The 20,394-nt window shown below is 39.0% G+C and overlaps 1 protein-coding gene across 1 annotated transcript in view; it reads right to left on the bottom strand.

Annotated features, from left to right (window-relative positions):
- The window catches only part of GAD1 (glutamate decarboxylase 1), a 175,718-nt gene that overhangs the window by 15,330 nt on the left and 139,994 nt on the right, over positions 1–20,394 (bottom strand). The window contains exons 12-15 of the mRNA XM_078681587.1: positions 19,663–19,727; positions 15,655–15,733; positions 6,364–6,513; positions 512–619 (exon numbers count right to left, since the gene is read on the bottom strand). Coding sequence (XP_078537713.1) covers positions 512–619; positions 6,364–6,513; positions 15,655–15,733; positions 19,663–19,727 — 402 coding nt within the window. The remainder of the gene's footprint in view (positions 1–511; positions 620–6,363; positions 6,514–15,654; positions 15,734–19,662; positions 19,728–20,394) is intronic.

Genomic DNA, 20,394 nt, shown 5'->3' on the forward strand with positions numbered 1-20,394 from the left:
TGCCATCTTTTGAAGTATCCGCCACTTTCTCTACTGGGTCCCATGCATGCTCCCCTGTGAATAGGTGTTATTAACAAGTACTTTTTACATGCTTTTGCTGAGTTACTTTTGTTTGTTTATTTCACTGGAAGCACATACTGCACAATGGTGTACCCAGACAGGAGCATGACAATAACTTTAAAACTTGCATTAAGGCTAACAGCACCCTTTCTACACCTGTTCACATCATCGAAAAGAAGTTGTTTATTATTGTAAATTCAGATTACTCGTTTGTTTTTAATATTCAAGGTATAACAAATGCATTTGTTATAATGTTTAAAAGCGCCATTGTAGAATTCTGGTGCGATGGCACTGCAATGTCTCTTGAATAAAAGTATAAACATAATGTCACAGTGCTATATTGTGAAGAGGACACATCGCAGCTCAGTAAATTATGCAATGTGCAGAATGTGGTTATGTCAAGGATTATCAGGTCTTTCCAAAGCAGTCTTTTTTTAATGAAAACACCTACCTCTCCAGGGAAAACCATTTCATATTCTTCTCTGTTGTTAATTTTAGAATACAGGTATTCAGCAAGCTCTAGGCACTTGTTGATCTGGTTTTCAAATCCCACGGTGCCCTGTTTGAAGTGAAAAAGAACGTTATTTTACTTATAATTTTCCCTTTCTTTGTTGAACTTCTGTGTGGTCCCCAAAAAGGGACATTATGCATGGTAATATACTATCGTCTGCAATACCCGCCCACTACCACAACCACTCGCAGATGGAAGCTCCAGCATGTCAAAGGAAAGGTTCATTGCATTACGGCATGAAAGACAAGGCAACAAGATATGTAACCACAAAAAAATGTGCTTTCACAAAAAAAAAAAAGATGACTTACTTTTGTTCTTATAAAAGTAAGTCAACCAGCGGAACGATATATATGGGGCTATGTTATACACAAATAAAAGTGGGCACATTAATATGTTCATAGTAGTCTAGGGAAAGACCAGTGATTAAGAGTTTGTACAATTTAAATTTTGCCTGTACATTTTACAAACTTTACAAAGGGTGCAAAACGTTGTAAGATTCAGTTTGCTTACAAGTGAGCATTTATGCTTGCAGACAGGTTTTTACAAAACAAATCTTAAGAAGCATTTGTAAGACAATAGAAATCTCAACATTATTAGAGCAGAAAGGAGACAGCAGGTGGAAAAGCACTGAATGATAATGAGTGCTTGTGGCTAATATAAGATATTTTGCGTTTTCTGTTTAAAAGTCCTTGCTCACTACTCTGAAGTACATCTGCCATTGTGTGGCTAGCTGTTCAAGTTTGTAAAAAATGTCACTTCACAGACCCTAGTAAATCAGTTGTACTTGGGTATCACTTTGCTTTTTCCACATGATGAAACCATCACACTGTAACTATAACGTAATCTCGATGGCTGCTATCAAACTATAAGGTGTACCTAAGACAGACATCAGTAATTAGGCACATCTCACTTTTGATATTCCAGCCCTTGACCCTAAAACTGGGCTAACCCTATTGTTCCATGCATGACATATTCCATAATACTGATGTCTACTCTTGAATGCTGTGGGATATGCTAAATAGTTCTGGATTTCTCCGAGACCCCAATTTAGATTAAGTGTACATATTTCTCTAATGAACTATATCAATCCTGAAGCTGGCTTTCCTTCGCCATCATTCTTCCATAATAGTAAATGTGATCCAGATTTTTCTAGATATAAAATATTTTCTTTTGAATTGTGACAAATCACTAAGCAAAACTTTGAGCATCTCAAATGTGTATATATAAAGGAACTTGGCAAACCGTTCAGGAGCATGGAATTATGAGCACAAAAATGTCAAGGGCCTTCTTATCCATTAAGGCTCAGACTCTGTTGCAACCCTAGATTGGCTATAAATCTAACCTTATACTTCTATGCCATGCATTTACAATTCAATATAGTTTTGACAACACATTTCATGGGCATGCTAATTTTTTCAAACTATAAAGCAGAGGAGAGCCTTAGGTAGAGTTGGATGTAATTTGCATAGACATGATGAGAGATGTTGGACTTGCTAAGGATAGAGGCTATTGGTTCAATTTAGAGGCTGAAAAGGATGGGAGAGAATGGATCCCTGGGGAACAGCTTGAGGGGTCAACATTGGATTGGAAATTAAGTTATCGATTTTTATACATTGGCTCTGATTTTCTGGATATGAGGGGAACCGTCTTACAACTTTGCTAATTATACCGATTCTTTCATTAAGGATCTTAAGGAGGTTGTAATGATTAATTGTATCAAAATCAGTTGATCATGTCAGAATAGAGAGGATGCAGGAGTCGCCTTGATCTAGGATATGGAGAGCATCACCAACTATTTTTAAGACTGCAGTCTCCATTCTGCAAGCCGAAAGACAGACTGGCTGCATCTTTTCAAAAATGTTGCTGTCTTTAATGAAGTGTTTGAGAAGTGACTCAATTAAACTTACTACGACTTTTTGACTAGGAATGGGAGGTTAGATACTAGCCTGGTAGTTAATTTTTCCGTGAGATTTGATCTAATTTTAGGCAGTCGTGGAATATTACTTGTGATAGAGAGGCATTGATTAGGTTACACCATGAGGTTTTACCTTTTAATGGGGCATCACTGATTTCACTACTCTTATTAAGCACCAGTCCTATGTAAGTTATCCTCTCTCAATTCTGACATAACACATCATTGCTTTTAATCACAAATTAATAACATTTTCCATTGCATTCTAATGAACCATGGTACTTTTAGACAATTTGAGAGTTGTGACACAGATGAGTGTTTCTAGTTCTAAACAGCTCAGGTGCGTTCCCCACAATAGTAATCCAAAACTCAAAATGTCCCTCTGACCAATTCTTGCCATCAAGCAAAAATAATCCATTCAAATAAAATGCAGTCTTATCATATTGCTGACATGTTTCCAATTTAAAGTCCTGAATACTCTAATCATTCTAATAGCAGTCTGCCACATTTCTAAGGCAAATATATTGTTTGGAATCCAAAATTGCCATCTCTGTTCAGATATTAGTCAAGCTTTTGAATGTTTACAACCACTCCACACTCAACTAAGTTAATTCTATCAAACTAGATGTGCTGCATACTAACTATATTATGTTATGTTTATGTTAATATTGTGAAATATATTCAAGTAACCTTCTAATATCCTATTAAGTAGTCTGGGGGTAACGAACTGCATTTCAGTCAAACTTTAGGAAAAGTATTCTATATTCTGAATACTTAGATCAAGTGCAAACGAGTGGTACTGTCTATGACCATCTTGATGGCCAGAATGCAACTATTATGCAGTTCCATGTGTGGTCTAAATATAACACTTTTGCTTTCAAAACAAATATGTGGAAGTCAAATAACTAGTTTATATTACTACCAGACTGTGTTTTGCATGTTTGAAATATTGAGCATCATGTACATCAATGTCCTTAAGATGGACAGTTAAATTCTATCGAAATCATTTCTGATTCAATTGCAGAAAGTGATAGGAAGTATAATCCACAAAGACCAACTGTTAAACCAATACCAAAAGCAGACTATAACTGCATTTTTGGCCTACATTGATTATTCAATAGCCTTCGCTTACTGATTGCAATATTTGTGAGCACAGATAAGGCCTTCAATTTAGTGTGATGGAACTATCTTTGGAATGTATTATTACAATTTGGATTCCCAGAAAAAAAATGTAATACCAAAAATGCATTTTATGCTAACGCCAGAAATGGGGCTATCAATAATGCAAAGTTAATCAATTCACTTGTCAAAATGGTGCTCGACAAAGATGCTCTGTCAAAACCACTTCAAGAGTAAAAATCTGCCACTCCTGTTATTGAGAGAATAGGTTAAACTAAATTAGGCATCCTCTCCAAATCTTGTTTTTATTCTAGCACCTCCCGGATGTCATTTATCAAAAACTAAATTCTGGGGGGTGATTTTTTCACATAAAAAAGCTAGCTAGATTGTGTACACTGTGACTGATCTGTTAAACTCTATTGTGTTTTTACCCACACCAGATGTCCATTCTTAAGATTTCAAATATATGGAGGTAAAAACCTGCTGTTATAGTGGGAGGGTATTAAACCGAGCATAACAACCTGAAATACTTCAAAAATCTGATTGAAAATCAAATGGGCCCAGACCTTGTTCGGCTGCTTATAGAAATATATATCTTAAACACCCTGTGCTTAACAAAGATAATATGGTATGAGAAAGTATTGAATTGCCAATCTTGAGAATCTAGGCTAACTTACCAACATTACATAGTATTTAAACTGACTATGACTTATTGGATTATCAAGATAATAGGAGAAAAAAAGGTTCGGAATTAACTCTATTACTTTAGAGTCAAATACAATTTGTATTTCAATATACTTTTATGATTCAGGAACTTTAGAACACTTCAGATACACTTATTTATGCAATATACCTCTCAGAGTTACCCTCTCAAACAGTTTCAAAATGTTATGAAACACAGGACACTCGTGGGTAGGTAAGCCAGTCTTCAAATGGAAGAAAGAAGGTATTATGATCTGAACAGATGTATGCGTCTAGGCTTTTCAGTTAAATCGATCTATGTTTACCAGTGGTTAACAGTATTTGCTTGATGATCATTCATATGTAACATACTTTGACCAAAATGACTAAGATGTTGTTGCTATTTGTAATTTTAACGTTATTTATTAACTTGCCTACTTCATACATATTTGTACATCGCACTTAGCACTTTAACATTGAAGTTGCAATTGGCTCTGTGATCATCAATTTGCACATTGCACTCTGGCACTTTAGTACTGAAGTTGGAACTGGCTGTGCGACTTACTACTTTGTTTGCTCCGTGCATATTTGTACACTGCACCTTGGCACTTTAGTATCGAAGCTGCAATTGGTCATGTGATTTGCTAATTTGCTTGCCCCCTTCATATTTTCACATCACACCCTGCACTTTAGCATTGAAGCTGTAATTGGTTATGTGTGATACCCATGTAATATGTTATTGATTAGCTGTAGATCTAAACTTGGTGAACGATTATGCAACTGACAATGAGAAATACCTAAGCGATAAGCCTGTAATATAATCCATTTTTAGTCACAATCTTTTATCAACGATGGATTATGTGAAATGTATGTACTTTTATGGATAACACATATCCGAATAAAGATCATGAGATTGATTAATTGACTAAGATGTTGAGACAAAGCGTTTTTCACTACCAAGATATAAAGTTCATAAGGAAGATCATATTCATATGTTTCTACTTTGCCCACTGTTAACAGAGGTCTGTCAAGACCCTTCTCCCTTTGTAGAAAGTAGGCTTGGATGTTTATTACAGTTACCTACTGAAGCTGCAATATTCAGTCTCAATCAGGAACTTCCCTCTCAATACAACAACACAGGTTATGCTCTCTACTGGCTTAGTCAAAACTATAGCAGCAAGACCATGGAAATCTGTAACTCTGTCCTTGTTTTATAAATGGCTAAATGAAATGTGTCATGGCATGGCAATGGAGGTGGCACTGTTAGTGTGACATGGCAACTGAAAGACAATAGATTTGTGGAGTGACATTGATGATATATTTATACCAGAATAAATAATACTAGTGTGGCGGCAAAGAAGAAACAGCAATAATTACAGCCCTATAGTATGCATTTTTAGTGATAGATTATTTATGTTCCTATCAATATTTCCTGTTAACTTTACTAACTGTCACTGTAACATTTGCTTAGTAAGTTATTCGTCTGGGGACTGTAATCTAACTGAAAATGGATATCATGGGAAGAGGATACAAAGAAAAAAGGTACATTAATCCACATATTTGAAATTAGGTGGCGGTAATATGAAAGATACTCGTAAGTAGGGAAATTGATAGAGGAAGAATACGGCGCCACCCAGTTATACAGGTCTGTTTTTCCCCATGAAATCCAAGGGCTATGGCATATTGATATTTTGGTTCTTTACAGGAGGGTATATGGTTTTTAAAAGAAAACATAAAGTGCTTCTGGCAATGTTTGAATAGGTAGTTTGGTTCGTTGTAGAGTCGTAATAAGTGCATATAATGCAGTCAATGAAACACATGGATTGTAGGATTCAAAGTAATTATTTAAACAAAAGAACTGAATAGCTAGGGATTTTTCTGAATGGAAAGCTAGAATAATGTGAATAACAAGTATTAGTATAACTGAGGTTTTTTTGTGAAATTGCGCCAGCAGGTACGCATGAGGTATTGAGTATTGCACTTATGAATTCGGAATAATAAACTCCACGTGCACTTTATAAACTATGAATTTATATTTTTCTATCTGGATAAATTTCAGGCACATTTCCTATTACTTTACCTTTGCTTTCCACATCAACCAGAATTTAAAAATATCTACATGGCGACCACATTGTATTGCTTTATCTCCTGTATCATAGGATACATCATATTGTTTGTCTTGCTGGAACAGGTATCCTGCACACATCTGATTGCAGCCTTGAAGAACACCCTGTTAAGATAAATACAATATATTTTGTAATGAAAGTAGGTTAATGCAGTTCTTGCTAAATTATAAATGAAGGAACAATAATTTATATATATTTTACTATATATCTGTGCTTCAAATACACACACACACTATACACAAATATACTTAAATGTAAAAAGGAGATACATCAGGTAGAAACTAGTATCCATTTGCTGAAGATGTAGTTGATTGGTTAATATTTGGTTCATTCATTTTCTCATTGAAGCACACAATTTTAAAAATCATTAATCGTTAAAAAACAGCATGTCACTTTTGTAATGTATTTTCTAGCGCTACTCTATCTTTACACATAATTTGCATATTTGAAGCTTCTTCAATTATCTGACTGAATCATTAACTTTGTAGTAGTACCTTCAACCTGGGCTAGAGGGCATTACAGTGAACATAGCTAGGGTTCTGGTAGGGAGTTAACGTCAGAAATGAGGCTGCAGATCATAAGTGATGTTTGTCTTGGGCAATTTAAGGCTCTACGGAGGTGAGGGCAAAAAGACAGAGCCACATTGTAAACTAAAAAAAAGTTACCAAAGAGCCATTTACTTTTTCATAAGCATAATGTAAGAAGACAATGTAGAAGATGATTTTTCCAAAGGTAAGTAAAAAAAATGTTAAGGGCTAATTCTGTACGCAAACTCTTTATCTTTGACAGCCTCCCACAAAAGTACCCAAGTCAGGAGGAGGCTGTGAGTAATAGGAAAGTGAAAAATAAGAAAGGAAGAACAGGCATTTTTACCAGTGATCAACCTGCCACCAGACTCAGCTCCCCTGGTACTAGTTCTTGTGAACGTCCCTGTTCTGAATAAGGGCACAAGGGAACATTTTGGGCAATTAAAAAATAAGGCAGTCCACTGGATCACAAATAACACCTCAGAGGGCAACAGTATTTGGCAGGACATCATCTTGGCTCGTAGAGTGTCATGGATAGGGAGAAGTATAAAGAACAAAGGAGGGGATTGTATTGTTCTGAACTTTAATAGACCCGACCCAGTACGACGCATTATCAGCGAGTCTATGTTCAATGTAAGGGCCCAAAAAAAGGGCATTGAGATTCTCCCTCTTGATTATTTTTATAGGGAGCTATATAGCTCTAATTCAGGCAGAAAAAGTAATCAGGGGTATAATAGAATTGCATCTAGATCCATCAGGCAGGGTTGGGAATACCCGACAAGATTCTTCCCAATTCAGCCATACAGAGGACCTGGGGAGCAAGTACCTAGTCTCCAAGGAGTCAATCGCTACTCAGTTTTGAGCGGACTTGAGGGTGTCGACTGACGACGAACCCAGGATGCTAGGGGTGTATCTGGATTGGGTATGAAAGTTCTGGCAGAAGGAAAGGGGGCGCCTAGTGAGTGTGGTCCCTTTGAGGATATACCCTTGTCAGAACCTGCAGTAATATCCGCAATGAATGGGACTAAATACATAGTGGCAGATAATGAGGTTGATTGCCCATTGCTTAACTGTTTAGAAGATCCTATAGGGGTTCTTCCAGGGAAAGGGACGAAGGCAGATAGTGAGGTTGATTGTCCATTGGTTAATTGTTTAGAAGATCATATTGGGGTACTCCCAGGCAAAGGGACGAGGGTTACCTTCTGGAATATAGCAGGTCTCCGTTCAAAGATGAACAATCAAATTTGGTATGATTTTATCAAGGGAATAGACATACTTTGCCTTCAGGAGACATGGTCTCCCGAAGCAATCCATATGAATGGGTTCAAAAGATTTCATGTACCAGCAAGCCCTTCCAGACATGGGAGGTCCAAAGGCGGTCTGACTGTCTACGTATCAAATTTGATGGAGGTATTATCTCTGAGAGTAGAGGCCACGTCCAGCAATTACCAAATCATTGCAATGCAGGTGACACCCAAGGTCGAATTAATAATTATGAACATGTATAATAATGTGGAAAAGGGAATGGTAACTGATATGGTAAATTCCCTAACCAGGGAAATCAGTTCGATGGTGGATAAGAGAACAAGGGATTCCATTTTGATATGGGGAGGTGATTTTAATCAGCACCTTTGTAAGCACTATCAGAGCGGATGCGGTGATCAGGAAGCTTATAAATCAGAGAATCAACCCCATTTCGACCATCACAACGGGGGAGACTCTTTTAACGATTTGATGGCCTCATTTGATGTGGGCTTTGTTAATATGCTGTGTAGGCCCCCGGTAGAGTTTAGTCCCACTTATGTTGGGAGAGGTCATAATACTCTGATAGATTTTATCACCATTTCTAACTCCCACTCAAGTTGGATAACTGATTTCTCAACACATATAATTGGGGTTAGTGACCATCTCCCACTTGGCTTTGGTATTCAGTTCCCTGTATACAAGGATTGCAATTTGATTGAAAGACTTGTCTGGACTAGTAACTGTACTTTAAGCAGACAAAATGGGTACGCTCTTAGATGGTCCCAGACTAATCCCGAGATTACCAATGGGAATATAATTACCTATTAATAGATGCCTACAGGACGAGGTCTTAAACTTGGAGGTGAAGGACTCTTTCTTAGAGATCACCAGGATAATCAAAATGATTCTTTTCCTTCCCACTCGAGAACGGAATCCGCCTAGTAACGGGTGGTTTGACTCGACATGCACCCAAACCCACACCCAATTAAAGAGGGCGTTGAGTAAAAAGCCAAGAAATCAGGGGGAAATTACTCAGTGCAGGCGTAGTTATAATCTGGCGCGAAAATTACGTAAACGTAATATAAAGAATGAAGCCTGGGCAAACCTCTATGAGGCCTCGATAAGCAGGGATGGTTCTGCTTTCTGGGCAGCTGTTAAGGCCCCATTTTTTTAATTTGGGAGATAAGGGCAGTCTGGAAGTGGCAATAACAGAAGATGCATGGATAGATTTCTTTGCAGAAGTCTACAATCCGGGTGGTGTCCATAAATTGGTAGACAGCGGGAGTAAGATAAAGGGACCTGGGGAGGCTGGTTTTCTGCCAATTGCCCTAGAGGTGACACTAACTGAAATCCAAAACGCCATTTATCAGAGTAAAAGCAATAAGGCCCCGGGCGCTGATGGCATCCCCATCGATCTTTTTAAACATCAGATCGACCTTTGGTCTCCGCTTCTTAAGCGTGTACTTGATGCTAGCTGTGAACTGGGCTTTATAGATACTTGGGCAGAATCAATAATCATCCCCATATTCAAGAAAGGGGACAGGGAGAATCCCTCCTGTTATCGTCCCATATCCCTCCTGGATTCTTTTATGAAAATTACAGGGAGGGTAGTTTTTAACCGTTTGCAACAATGGGCGGAAGAGACCAATATCCTATCCCCTGTGCAATATGGGTTTAGGGAGGGACGGGGCACAACAGAACAGGTGTTAAATTTTACATTACTCCTGGGAAAATACACACAAGCAAAGGATGGCAAACTCTACGCAGTGTTTGTTGATTTAAGCGCTGCGTTTGATTGTGTCATTCATGATCGTCTGTGGCAGATTCTGAGAGACATGAAGGTGGACGAAGTACTAATCTCCTTCATAAAACAATTATATGCTAGCGCTAGGGCCAAAGTGAGGTTTGGCACTAAGGGTGAATGCACTAAGCCCTTCCATGTCATGCGGGGTGTGAGGCAAGGGTTCGTACTCGCCCCATTTCTTTTTAACCTGTATACCAACGACCTAGAAAAGGAACTAGTGGCTGAAGTACGTGACTCCCCGCAAGTTAAGAACCAACCCATTGTCTCCCTCTTGTACGCAGATGACGCCGTCATTATGTCACGGACTCAAATTGGTTTACAAGCGGCCCTGAACGCATACTTGAAGTTTATGGATAGCAGGGGCCTCAAACTTAATGTGTCCAAAACCTTTGTAATGACGTGTGGAAGACCCAGGAATAAAGAGTGTCGATTATTTGTTGGGAAGGAAAAAATCGCTTCTACTAAATCTTTCTCTTACCTGGGCATAGTACTTGAAGAAACCGGGTCCTGGGGGCCAGCTATCAGAAATAGGACGATGATGTTCAAGAGAGCCACTGCTGCACTTATGTCATTCTCCAAAAAGATGGGAAAAAGACCGCCAGAAATTTTGTTGAAAATTTATAATGCCAAATGCATTAGCACAGCTATTTATGGAGCGGGTATTTGGGGAATTGGCAATTGTATTACTATACAAAAGGTAGAGAATGCTTTTTTAAGATTTATCCTGGCTATCCCGGCAAGTTCCCCTGTTTTTAATTGTCATGCAGAGCTGGGCATTAGATATGTGAGTGATTTAATCAGCATGCAACCTCTTTTGCTTTGGCATCGAATCTGGACTACCCCTGATCTGTTGTTAAATAGAGACATTATTGCGGATTGTATGGGGTTGGACAAAGTCAGTAAGATTCCATGGCTGAAGTATATATTGAAATTCACAAGGGATTTAGGTAAACCGGAGTACTACCAGACTCACTGTTCAATATTACTAGAAAAGACCTGAAGCAGTTGTGTTGGTACCATGTTGAATCCCTGAGACTAGGTGTGGAGATGAACAAAAATCTTGTCATTCAGCATCAACTCACCCTAGCTACCTATACTATCCAGCCTTATTTGATTTGGTGTCTGGAAGGCTTTGACTGGTATCTTTTAACACGTTTCAGGTTCGATGTCTTTTTCCGTCTAACCTCATTCCCTAAAGTAAATGATTGGGGTAGAAATCTCTGTAAATGCCCGTGTGACAACTTGTCTACCCAATCTACTCTGCATGTTATCTGTTTTTGTAAATTTTATATGTTGGAGAGGTCTAGATGGATCAAACCACTTTTAAAAAAGTTCGGTACATGGAGGCAATGTCGCCCAGCCCTACTGTTTTTATTATCTCTAAATGATGCAACCTGTGTGACTGTCATGCTAGGTTTTTTAAAGAGTATTTTAAAGAAAAGGAAAAGCTTAACAACTTGTTAATATATGAATGTTTTTTAACCATGTTGCTGTGTAATGTATCTGTTGCTTTTATGATTTTATATATTTAAAATTGAATAAAGCTTTTTCATTCATTCAATAGGAAAGTGAGCCTTAAAAATAGAGAGTACATAGGACAGGTCAAAAACAACTGTCCTCACTTCTTTTTTATGAGACCAAACATGATGTTGGATGAAATTATACGGTTATGACCGAGTTTCCATATTACGTGTAATAACAAAGACACTCAATTATCTTTCACAGAGTGAAATCAAATTCCTGCTGGTGGCTCTTTGTGATTGGTCAATAAGATCTGCTGACTTAGATGTAAAGGTGACACCACCTTTATGAGGAAAGCTGATCGATTCCTACACTAACAGCTTCAAGTGGAAAACAAGTATATGAAGAATTGTCTGATAAAGCTTGTCCACATTTCCAGCTGAAATTCTGGACATAAGGAGTACAGTTTTTAGTGGGAGCAGACACAAGTACACAAGGGCAAGGCCTTCGAATGGGGGATCCTTCGAAAGATCAGTATGAAATCCATGTTCCACATAGCCATATGGAGAGTTTAGTTGGTTTATACATTTGTTAAAAAAAATATAAGATTGTGGGAATTTAAATTAATCTTGATCAGGCCAGCAAAAGAAAGCTGTGATCACAGTATCCTTTAATAGTGCCCACAACCACGACCTCATCTAGAGTTTGGTGGTAACCTGACTGTCTGCCAGGGTGGCAGAGGTCATTCCGCCATTCAGGCAGACTACCATCTGCATAGTTAGAGATGAAAGTTGGCCTGAGAGAGATCCCTGTGCATTCAAAGGAGACTCTGCCTTAGCGTCTCCTCCTAAGGCATTAAAGGTTTGCTGGCAGCCATCATCTTTCATGCAGGCACTAAGCAAACTTTTGTTTTACAAAAACAAACTCCCAGGAGTATGTTTGTGTAAAACAAAATATGAACGAGCTTGACAAACTAGGAGTTTTCACCAAGGATGTGGGGATCATTTTTCTTTTCTTTTTTATGTTCAGGACCACCAGGCTTTTCTGAAGCTCCTGGATAGAGAAAAAGAACATCATATTGTTCACTCTGAACAAGGCAGATGGTCTGAAGTACTTACATGGACATACCAAGCCCATCGGACCTTCGGTATAAGGTTTACCCCCTACAGAGGCTTCAATGGCAGAAACATGACAGTATACCTGATGCTAAACAGAATAGGAGGACCATCAGTTTGGTGGATAGGAAACTCTGTCACATTTGTATCAGAGTACCCTATTCGCCAAACTCAAAATCAGGCCCTTAGTCTTTCTCTCAGCAGCGAGAGGGCAAACTGAAGGACAGATTCTACTTCTTTCTTCAGAGGATCAGAGATTTGAAAGTTGCACCAATCCAAAAATATTTCGTAATAGCATGTAAGTACTAATTTTGTAGACAGTCTCCTAGCTGCAGGTATGACTTCATTTATCTCATTAAAGACAACTACCTATATCCTTTCAATCTTGTAGAACAAGATCTGTAAATTTGGATGGAACATTTGACCTTGCTGAAAGAGAAGTCTGGTATTGTGTCACATTCTATACTTTGCCTTTATTGGTGGAAAGGCATAATGAAGTGTGGACTTTAACTTCAGGGCAAAGCAATACCCTACTGGCTCCCCAACAGGGAATTTCAGAGAAATAAACTAGTGATATTTTCTATAGTGGTTGCTGACAAACAGACCTCCCTGCTGGGAAGCCTCAAGTTTTGAAAATCAAAATAATTTCTGCTTTGCGAATCTTCCAACTTTTGATTCATGAATGATAACCTGCTGAGTTTGTGTATTGTTGACTCTTGCCGAAAGATATGCTAATACCCAGATGTTTTTGTTCAAGGCTCAAAAGCAACAATTCACATTCTTTCTTAAGTGAGCACCACCTTTATTAATTACATATTGCATGGTGATGGCATTGTTCATTAATATGTATGCAAAGTCCCACAATAAGGGTAGGAAAGCTCATAGCACCAGCCAAATGCCTCTCATATTTAAGAAGTTGGTGTGGAGGTGAGACTCTTTAAAGGACCATAGGCCATTGATTGCAGGTTTGCATAAATGTATCCAGGTAGCAATGGTGTTTATATGATATCAAGAATAGATTCCATAGGGTGGTCGAGAAAATAAAATCAATTGAGTTTCCAAGTTCTGTTGAACAGATTACATTCATGGCCATACATAAGAATAATACCGAAGGCTATGAGTTCCAATAGAGTTAGGAACAGAACTGCTCTCAATCTAATGGCTGACTAGAGCAATGGAATCATGCAGATGATATTTTCCACTTTGTCATGTAGAGGGAAACATTTGTTATTGCCTTTTAAAGTACACACTGATGATCTTAATTGTCTGAGAAAGTATTACCGAAGTGTTCTCCAAGATCAGGGAAAGATTGTTCAACAGATTGCTTGTAACTTGAAGATGTTGAGTGGCATTTCACGAGCAGCTGCATTTATCAGTCACTTACCTAAGCAGGGGAAAACGTTTCTACTGAGTACATGAGCCATCACTAATGCCATCACCATGATAAATAACTGACATGAGGTCAGATGGCAGGCATGTAAACTGAAAAGCTTACCTCTCCATCGTAAACCTCAAATATTTCATTTTGCACTTTCTGAAAAGAATGTGGAAATAAGCGTCGTAGAGGACCAACAACAACAGTCAGATTTGTGGTTATAACTCTAGTAAGATCTACCCATGGCCAACCATTCTGAGCTGCTGGGTCTATTTGTTGAGAAGAGCAAGTCCAATATAGGGTAACTACATTCTCTTCTGTGAAAAAATAAGTACCCAGAACAACGCTGTGACACACTTTCCTGTGGATCCTTTACCAATCCTTTGTCCATGTGAAGTCTCACCTTATACATCAAAGAATTCTTAGGTATTATACAGACCTCCATTCTCAATCTTAAAATTCACATGGAAGAAATCCCAAAATGTTGTATTTTATGTCCAATTATTACTGAATATTGAAGACTCTTATGCCCATCTCTGATTCCCTGCAAGACCTTCATTGACTCCTTATTAAAGAACATCTCTCTTTCAAACTCAATTCAAAGAATTCATGTTTTGTATGTAGTACTACCTGTTCACAAACGTTTGCCTATTCAGTAATAACCCAAGAAGAAACGTTCTAAGATTTTGATCCCCTCTTGCTACACTCAGTTTTTAGGCCACTCTCTCCCTTGATATTCATCTAACTCTTGGCCTCCAGAACTTAGTCCTGTTTAGGGGTTCTGTGTAGGCTCTTTATGTTCGTAGTTCGCCATGCTGGCTTCTTTAGCAGTTTGAACCTGCTCTCAATGTTCAAACATAATGTGTAGTTACTTTGCTTCTATCATTCTATTCTTCATTGTAATGCACTTCGGTATTTTTAGGTTGTCAGCGCTTGCAACTGGCATCTGCTTTCACGTGTAGTAAACAAAATTAAATACAAATGCAATTGCAAATCAAACTTCTTTAGAGGCTGAAAAATGTAGTATAATTAAATTGGGTAGCAGGAAGAGTTCTTATTCGTGGTGCTTAGAAACAACAAAACCTACAGTACAAAGTGCTATAATATGTACATTAATATTGTTAATATTATTGTGATTATTATTTGTATTATTATTTTTATGAGTATTATTATTATTATTATTATTATTATTAGTAGTAGTAGTAGTAGTAGTAGTAGTAGTAGTAGTAGTAGTAGTAGTAGTAGTAGTAGTATTATTTACATGGTCACTGGATGTCCCAACTCGATGTTGTCCTGTGGAAAACCTTATGTAATGCTTATCGGGAGAAAAGCAAAGGAGACATCCACAACCAAGTCAAGAGGGACAGGTGCCAACCTCGGTGGTGATCTGTGGGAGAACAGAGCTCCACACACCATCTCCACCGCTGGACCTTCAGTAATAGCGTTGGGGCTATGCACGATGATTTGATGGAGAATACATCTCAACAGACAATCATATTGTTGTTAAATTAGCTGAAAAGAATCTAGATAGAAGCATGTTTTGACCTTTTGATATTTTCAGGTGCCAACAGTAAAAAAATAAGTTGGTCTCAAAGTACAAAGAATAAACATTTGAGTAACCTAGCAATGCTCAGGAAGTAAAATCCTTGAAGCCAAGGTTTCAATCCTTGGAGGAGGGTGAACAGATTATTACTGAGTTGTTTAATGCATGGCCTTACCTTTTCTCTGATAAGAATGGCAGAACACTGCAACAAAACCCCCATCATTTTATGTGGATTCCAGGTAACAGAATTGGCCCTGAAAAACAAACCACAGAGCGTAAAAGAAATAGCCCAACAGACTAAAACTGTTTCACTTAACAAATCAAATGATTGGGCAAAATTCCTGAAGCAGGTTTAACACTATTTACTATGTGAGATAAAACGCAGTCTAGCAAAACATTAAAAGGAAACGTCCAATGTGACAAATTGTAAACCTTAAAAAAGAAAAATTACTTACTCCGGTTACTCTGGTATTCATGGTAGAGGTCGAATGGTGTGAGAACCAAATGGAATCACTTTTAATTTTTTACTGGTAATTAGTTTTACTATTTGGCAAATGAAAAGTCACAACTATCTTGCATTACTTAAAGCACAGCGCATTTAGATTTATGTACCCAGGTTAAGTATAGTGCATTTAGAATTATGCTTCGTAATCTCATTGAAGTTATTAATTTCAGTTACGCTTTTGCTACATTTGGAGAGGTAAAGTAATGTTTGAGAGAGTGCTTTTTTATTTTTTTATCCCCTCGTTTGGTAGCAGCCACTGCTGTAGCTGTTTAGGGGCATGGCTTGGCTTTTGTGTCACCATTCTTTGTCATGGACTTTTGTGAATCTGCTGCTTCTACCCGCACAGGCCGAAGACTCCATTCGCAAGCATCACAGCCTCACTCAATGTAAAGGGCTGTTTTAGGGTTGAGTACCTTGTGGTGTCAACGATATCTTTAGGTGGGATATGTGACGATACAATGCAATCATTTAGATCGCGGTACGTTACATGGCGGTTATTACAACGCAAGTTGTTGCAACGACTTTCACTAGAGGCGCTGGATTTAGGAGTAGTATGATTTACTATTCCAACTCCAGTGTGTTGAGGTTCTTTAATTTTGACTCCATCTTACATTTGTCGTCGTTTTGCGTTGCCTTTACACAGGCTGCTCTATTCATGAAGTGTCTCTGCCCTTTGGACTGCAACGTGTTGAAAACCCCCTCTGTCCTTGTTTTGAAAAACAATCTCAGACACCAGCTGGCCTAACTGCATACAGACATGTCCTGCCATTACTGATTGACCTATAGGTGCTGTAATTGATTTACTTGTGGGTTGGGCAAAAACACGACGTAAGGGGGACGTTCTGGTTATACGATGCCTTGTTTTGAATGTTTTCCTATTGGCTAATATTTTGCAGATCTATGTCCATATTAGGTATTTTGCATGCTTGCAAAAGCTAGGACTGCCCCTTACTTTTGTGCTGAGTTTGTAACCCTAAGCATATAAAAGGCCTCTGTGTTTTGTACTCTTTAGACAGCCTCATTCAGTTGCTAAGGCTCCTGTGTGACGTAGTCTCACTTAATTAAGTTTAATAAAGATGTCTTTTCATATTTCAGCTTCTGTGCCAAGTTCTTTGTATTAGTGAGACCCCTGAGAATGAAGATTACAGTTCTTCAGTGTGTAACAGTAGGGAAGGTGTTGGAATAGTAAATCATACTATTCCTTAGTGTAGAGCACCATCCAGCGCAAGTCGTTGTAACGACTTGCGTTGTAATGACCGCAACTTAAATGTATTGTGGTGTAACGACCACGTTGTAAAAGTCGTTTCACCTTTAGGTGTCAAAGGACTGAAAGCATATGCAAAATGGAAGCCTTAAAGGGGCCACCAGTAGGTGTCAGGTGGAAAGTCAGAATAGAGGTAGGAGCACAGCTCATCCCTGACGCCCTGGCTGCCCTTGTCTTCAAATCTGGGTAAACACAAAACGCTCACACTGAGAAACACATATATCTCATCAAATAGAGTTTGGTGGAGTGTACTCACACAATTGAGGCAACATTCCAGAGATCTCCTCTGTTAACGGGGGCATCTTCTCCATCCCATTCAGTTCACAGACTAGAGGTTTTCTACACCTCCACTGAGGAAGGCACATGATTAGCAGTGAGGTGGTATGGGGTATGTGAACATCTAAGTAATCCTTTATAGCTCTCTATATTTTCAGTTTCAGAAAGTCAGCTCTGGGCCATTATCACAGAGATATCCTTGAGGTACATTATTTCACAGTGGACTTTAACTACAGAATGTTGTTAATAGTCCGGATGAAATGTAGATTGCGCCGGTGTAATTTGCATAGTTTTGAGAATTTCATGTTATGCTTGCTATGCGAAATTCCTGAAATTCTGCCACTATGCCACGTCAGGTAACTACATACTGCAAGTATGCAAGAACAACACAAATGGCCAGAACATGAGCAACTGTTGCTCACTGCACTTGCACATGAAAGCTTTGTCCCAGAAACGTTATTAATACAGGATTAATTTCCAAGTGTGTGCTGGCACACACAAATCTATACCCACCTACAAAACAAGTGCAAAGGCTACATCATCATCAGCTTACTAGTGAATTCAGTCTAGGGTGAGTGCAAACTTCCTCTCCTTAAACCAGTCAAAAAGAGAAATGCTCGACCTAGGAGGACAAAACATGCCCAAACTACTTTACTGGCCTGCAAAGATTAAGGTACATCCCACCTACCACTCAGAAAGCAAAAACTCCTGTGATCATCTCCAATGCTAACCTTTCATTCAAATCAACGCCATGTTGAATTGGGACAATTTACAGTTCACGTTTCTGTGTGGAGTACTTTTCCACCCGTAAACTTCTCACCAAATAGAACCAACATGATGCTTAATTTCAGGACTACAATGCGCTCTATACAGGCTTGCAAAGAACTTGATTGATATGCTCCAAAATTTGCAAAACCATTCTGTAAAAAATTGTCTGAATTTAGCTACCATTGACCATTCCAAACTGTCTATAAAAGTGCTGCTCTGAATTCCAGTGGATGAGAAGATGAAATTCAAAATATTTTGCATCATTCACAAAGCCTATTAGAATATCGGCACGACATACTAACAAACAATGGCCTCTCTCACTGCATTCCCACAGGAGCCTTCACATCAGCAATACCACATCTCATTCCTGTCTGCCTCTTCAAGTGGCAGAATCTTGAAGGACAATCCTAAGAAGTGAGAGGTCCTATGCAGCAACTCAAACCAAAACCAAGCTCTGTAAGAAAGCTTCGCTTAAAATGGCACCTAGGACATGATCGACGTATGTTGGATGTGCTGTCCTCCTTCGTGACCAGTTATTTTCTTGATTATAATGCATTTGTATTTTTCCCTCCTTGTTATCAGTAACCACTGCCCTCCAAAGTTATGTTAAGATGCCTCATGGCCTTTTATAAAGCACCCATATAAATAAATAATCACAAATGTAATTGTGTATTAATTACTACTATGTGTTCCTGTTATTTTGTTTTGATTTTGTGGAATTCCTACATAGTTTGTGTGTTTGAACATTGTTTGGATCACCTTGAAGCTGTCGGGATGCAAGAAACAATAAACCGCCTTTTATAAGATCATTTAGAGCCTAGAGACCCCTGTCTGAACGCGCTGATACCTTTTGGACTTCATAAACATATATATCAAAGTATAAGGATTGTCAAAAGAAATTCTGCCAAGAGCTGACATTCTGTTTTACTATTTTGTTATCACCTGCTTTCCAAATGATTTCCACTGACCACAATGCCAACATACTGCAAACAGTCTAAATCTACACCTGTGAAAAAAATGCAAGACAAATGCATATCCATGTGTGTGTGTGTGCGCGCGCGCATGAGTGGTTGTGTGAGTGCATAAGGGTGTGTGTATGCAAGTGGGTGTGTGAGTGGTTGTGTGGGTGCATAAGGGGGTGTGTGAGTGGCTGTGTGGGTCAGTGAGTGGTTTTGTGGGTGTGGAATTAGATATGTGAGTGGTTGTATGTGTGTATTAGTGGTTGTATGGGTGTGTAAGTCAGGGTGTGAGTGGGTGTGCGAGTGGCTGGGTGGGTCTGTGTGTGTATGCATGTGTGTGTGTATTTGCGTGTATGCGTGTGTGTGCGTGTGTGTGTGCATTATGAATATACGAGGGCATCTTTTCAGTACCTCTCAATTCCATTTAGTTTATGACGGTGCTTGCTGGACATCAGCAGTCCTCCACCCCAGGCAGCCTGTTACAAAGCAAAAATTCATAATTAGGGAACAGACATACTTCACTGACTGAAAAACAAATGTATGCTCTCAGATGTAAATGAGTCACTGGAGACTAAGTTTGAGTTAAGCATATCTTTTTATAAATATGTTTTCTATCGTTTTTAGGTCTCGCCTGGCGTTGGAGCGCATGCGCACCTCGCCTGAGAGAGCTATAGTTAACGATATATTTCAGATGGGAGCTTTAAGCCCCGCCCGTTTTCCATAGGCGTGCGTCGTACTTTATGCTAATCGCAGCCTCGCAATTAGCTTTCGGCCATTTCGGTTACCGCCCTGTGGACTTTTAGGCCGGCCGATTCGGACAAGTGCACGCCATCTTGGTTTAATGACGTTGGGTGGGTGTGGTGTTAGCTTGCTTACTGCCTCCTCAATCGCAATCCTACCCGCTCCTCCCTTCCCTTCCCCCCACCCAAAAGGAAACTTCCCAGAGTTGCGCGCTTTAGTTTTCACCGTTCGCGAGAGTAGCCGCCGCCATCTGACCCCGCCGCCCTCGGACCACGCTCCGCACCCGCCTTTCTCTCCACATCTCTTCAGTATCGTGCTTCGGTCTTCATCCTATTCTCTTTCTGTAACCCCGTTTGTTATTTCATCTTTCTTTTGGCTTATGTTGGGTGTTGTTTTCTTCAG

Source organism: Lissotriton helveticus, chromosome 3_1, assembly GCF_964261635.1.
Source record: "Lissotriton helveticus chromosome 3_1, aLisHel1.1, whole genome shotgun sequence".
In the NCBI taxonomy this organism is placed as follows: domain Eukaryota; kingdom Metazoa; phylum Chordata; class Amphibia; order Caudata; family Salamandridae; genus Lissotriton; species Lissotriton helveticus.